Genomic DNA, 3,776 nt, shown 5'->3' with positions numbered 1-3,776 from the left:
TCCTCTGTGGTTCCTTTTGTTTAAAGAGAGTTTATCTCAATAGATTGAGCTGAAAGTTTTTTTTCAATTGTGGGCCTGAGGCAGATATGAGGGAGGGGGCATGCATGAAGTAGCCTCAGGCCTCTGATATTCTCAGAAGAACCCATGGGTCTTGAGTTATATTGGCCCAGGCAGCCAATTGAGACTCTGGATACATTTCAACTATTGCCCCTTGGCTCTCAGTAGGGGGCACAGTTTGACTCTGCACCAGAGTTGGTGGGGGGCACACTGGGGGTGGCTGGTAATGAAAGGGGGCCAAGTTCCCTGGAATGTGTCTGTGTGCCCCATACACAAGGGGTGCAGCACTACCTGGCAGGGGGCATCCACACCTTGACAGCAGGCTTTGTGGTGCCGAAAAACATACTGAATTTGACCTTCCCACCTGCTGGCTTTGCAATTCAGGCACAAGTGCTTGACTTTCTAAAGCATCTTTAGTGGCTGACCCAAACAACTGGCCATGTACAAAGGGGATAATAATAATAATAATAATAATAATAATAATAATAATAATAATAATAATATTGAATTGTTATTGTTCAGGAAAGAAGGTGGGGCTTTTATGCTACCTATTGTCAGAAAGTCACTAAGGAGTACATGAGGACAGAGCATAAATGTGCACTGCGCTTTTTCTCACCCCAGTAGCAAAATATTTTCACCTAATGATGATGGATTTTTATTTTATTATTTTCTTTTTAGAAATTAATGGCTGTGACTAATCTTACATATTTAATACTAGATGGACATATGGATTTACAGAACTATCGATGTGTTTATTTTTTAATCACTCTCACAGTGTACGTATCTATTATTGTGTTTAATACCTCTGTCATTTTTACTATATTCATGAACAAACATCTTCATGAGCCCATGTACATTTTCATTGCTGCTTTGCTGTGTAACGCTCTCTTTGGAGCGACTGCTCTTTATCCTAAACTGCTCATTGATTTATTGTCTGAAAAACAAATAATCACTTTTGGAGCCTGTTTATTTCAGGCATTTTGTATGTACACATATGCTGCATCAGAGTTTCTGCTGTTATCAGTTATGGCCTATGACAGATACGTGTCCATCTGTAATCCATTACAATACGCAACAATTGTAAAAATGTCAACGGTCAGGAACCTCATACTGTTCTCATGGCTTTTGTCTTGTTGTGAAATTGGTGTTGCAGCTGTACTAATTTCTCAACGTCAGTTGTGTAAATTTAAATTGAACAGAATATATTGTGATGGTTACTCCATTGTTAAATTAAGTTGCAGAGAAACATCTGTGAACTACGTATATGGACTATTTATTTTCAGCATTGCTGTAATTCCTCCTGTGATCTTCATCGTCTACTCATATATCAGAATTCTCACCGTGTGTTTAAAGAATTCTAAAGATTTCAGAAGAAAAGCTTTACAGACGTGTTTGCCACATCTTCTTATTGTCATTTTTCTTTTTGTTACCTTTTTTTTTGAAATTATATATAACAGACTAGAATCAAATCAAATTCCCCACATCATTGCCATGATCCAATCAGTTGAATATATACTCATTCCTCCTTTATTCAATCCAATAATATATGGATTAAAGTTGCAGGAGATTTTGAAAAGTATGAAGAGACTGATTTCATGGAAACAGAGGACCTCAATTTCTTTTTAAGTGTAGAATGTTTTTAATAATAATAATAATAATAATAATAATAATAATAATAATAATAATATTATTATTATTATTATTATTAATGAACCGATTTTGATTTTTACATAGGAATGTAAATCATCTCTTCATGTGAACCTCATGTAGAAACACTAAAAAGAAAAAAATAAATTAATGTATTATTTTAGTTCACCAAAAGAACATTAATTACTTCTTTTACCTTCGTTCTTTTGTGCAATTTCTAAAATTAGGACAGATTTCACATTAATTATTTGACTTTTTCATAGATGTTCACATAACTAATACAATTTCAAACCGTTACAGTGCATGTTAAAGTAAATCCAAAATGATCAGACTTAATATTAAATTAAAACTAAAGACTTTTTTTTTTATTTTAGCAAATGTATTCTTTAGTATGTAGAAATAAAACAAGTGCATTTTAACTGTTTATTATTTTTTGTATAAATTTGAAGAGTATGGTGGTTTGGGTTCTACAAAGTCTTCCATATACTTGTACTTTACATACTGTACATAGATTTCTCCACACATATGTGGAGACTTTCTGAAGATAAATGCTGCATATATAATGAAATGCATGGTAAACAGGACTTTTAACACTGTTCCCAGGAAACATTGATTTTCGTGACGTCGTGTGCGGGACGCCTCCCTCTGAATCCTACGCCAGCGCTGGTTTGTTTATGAGAAAACGACCTGGTGGTTTTCTGCAAATTTCTTCAATGTTATTGCGTAATTATTAAAATGGTTAACAAATGTATTGTGGGAGGGTGTAGCAACATCAATCTTGATAGGATTAGTACTCATTGTTTTCCAAAAGACCGGACAATGAGAGAGAAATGGGAGCGCTTGGTCTACCCAGGCTGTGCACTGAAACCACGCAAAGCTCTCACAGCCTGCTGGCGCTTCCGCAGATAACGTCATGATTCTGGCTCCAGACTCCAATGGGATTTTTCCAGATGCGTTTTGTTATTTTATTTTTTTCTGCTATAGACAGATGGCCTTGTGCAAAATTACCCTTCTGGATGAGTGTGTAAAGGGACATACTTTCATATAAAAAAAAAAATGGTCCAGGATATGCACTTTAAGACTATCTATTCCAATACTTTGCTCAGCTAAAAATCACCTCTGTGTACTCATGAGATCTTTAACACATCTAGTTGTAAATATCAGGAAATGAAAACTGAAATTCTGATCTCTTGTCTCATATTTATGGCCCAAGCCCTGTAGGTGAAAGAACCCTCTTGGAACTGTAATTTTGTTTCCCCCTTTAAGACTTGACAATTTTTGAGGTGGTTCCCATGAGTGAAAACTCATGAAATTTGGCTCATCCATCAGGGCTTGCGACAGTTACTCAGACACAGAGCTTTGGCCTTGGGTGTAGCCCAGTTACTCTTTAGTTCCACCAGCTTTATTTAATTATTGTGCCTGGCATATAGTTTGTGGCTCATGCACTAAATTTGGTAAACCTGTGGGTCTCCCTAAGATTAACATGTTTTTTAATTATATATTGCTTTAGGCACACCCAGCAGGGAGTGTGTTATTTTGGATCTTGTGCCTTTTGATGTGTTACATTTTGAAAAACTCCTTCTAGGCGGTTCATCAGATTCAGGTTAGATTTGGTATACATGATGTCAAGATGTTGTTGCTGTTAAATTGTTAAGGGATTTTTAATATCTTGCAAGGTGTTGAAATGGTGACGATGAATTTCTATGCATCCCTCAGGCAAACATGAAGTACCTTGTAAATTTTGGCTCAAACTTTACAGGTTTTTGGTTCTGATGATGTCTCCATGGCCGGTGTGACACCCTGGTGTAGCACCACCATTTTGTAACAAAGAGTAGATTTTTCACCCATCTTGGCGATACTCCTCCTAGACGTTTCATGGGATTTATGTCAGACTTGGTGTCCATGAATTCATGAGTCTCCTGATTTTATATCATGAAGAGATTTTTGATATGTTGAATAGTATAGCCATGGTGAGAGGATGAACTTGAGTATATTTCAACAGATTTTTCAGGTAATTTCATTAGTTTGATGACTGTCAGGATTTCAATCAATCATTCAATGAGTAACTTGGG

General features: G+C 36.0%; 1 protein-coding gene across 1 annotated transcript; it reads left to right on the top strand.

Moving 5' to 3' along the window:
* Positions 1–741: 741 nt before the first annotated feature.
* On the top strand, positions 742–1,683 carry LOC132899865 (putative gustatory receptor clone PTE03). Its single transcript, XM_060941920.1, has one exon. It carries the CDS (start codon positions 742–744, stop codon positions 1,681–1,683), a length of 942 nt encoding a protein of 313 aa, XP_060797903.1.
* The last annotated feature ends 2,093 nt before the right edge of the window (positions 1,684–3,776 follow it).

The sequence above is a fragment of the Neoarius graeffei genome, chromosome 16 (assembly GCF_027579695.1).
Source record: "Neoarius graeffei isolate fNeoGra1 chromosome 16, fNeoGra1.pri, whole genome shotgun sequence".
NCBI classification, from domain to species: domain Eukaryota; kingdom Metazoa; phylum Chordata; class Actinopteri; order Siluriformes; family Ariidae; genus Neoarius; species Neoarius graeffei.
This window is presented reverse-complemented; position numbering and strand designations above follow the sequence as displayed.

Bases quoted from the DNA above. Each gene is read 5' to 3' on its own strand.
- LOC132899865 (XM_060941920.1), top strand. From the start codon at position 742: ATGGCTGTGACTAATCTTACATATTTAATACTAGATGGACATATGGAT.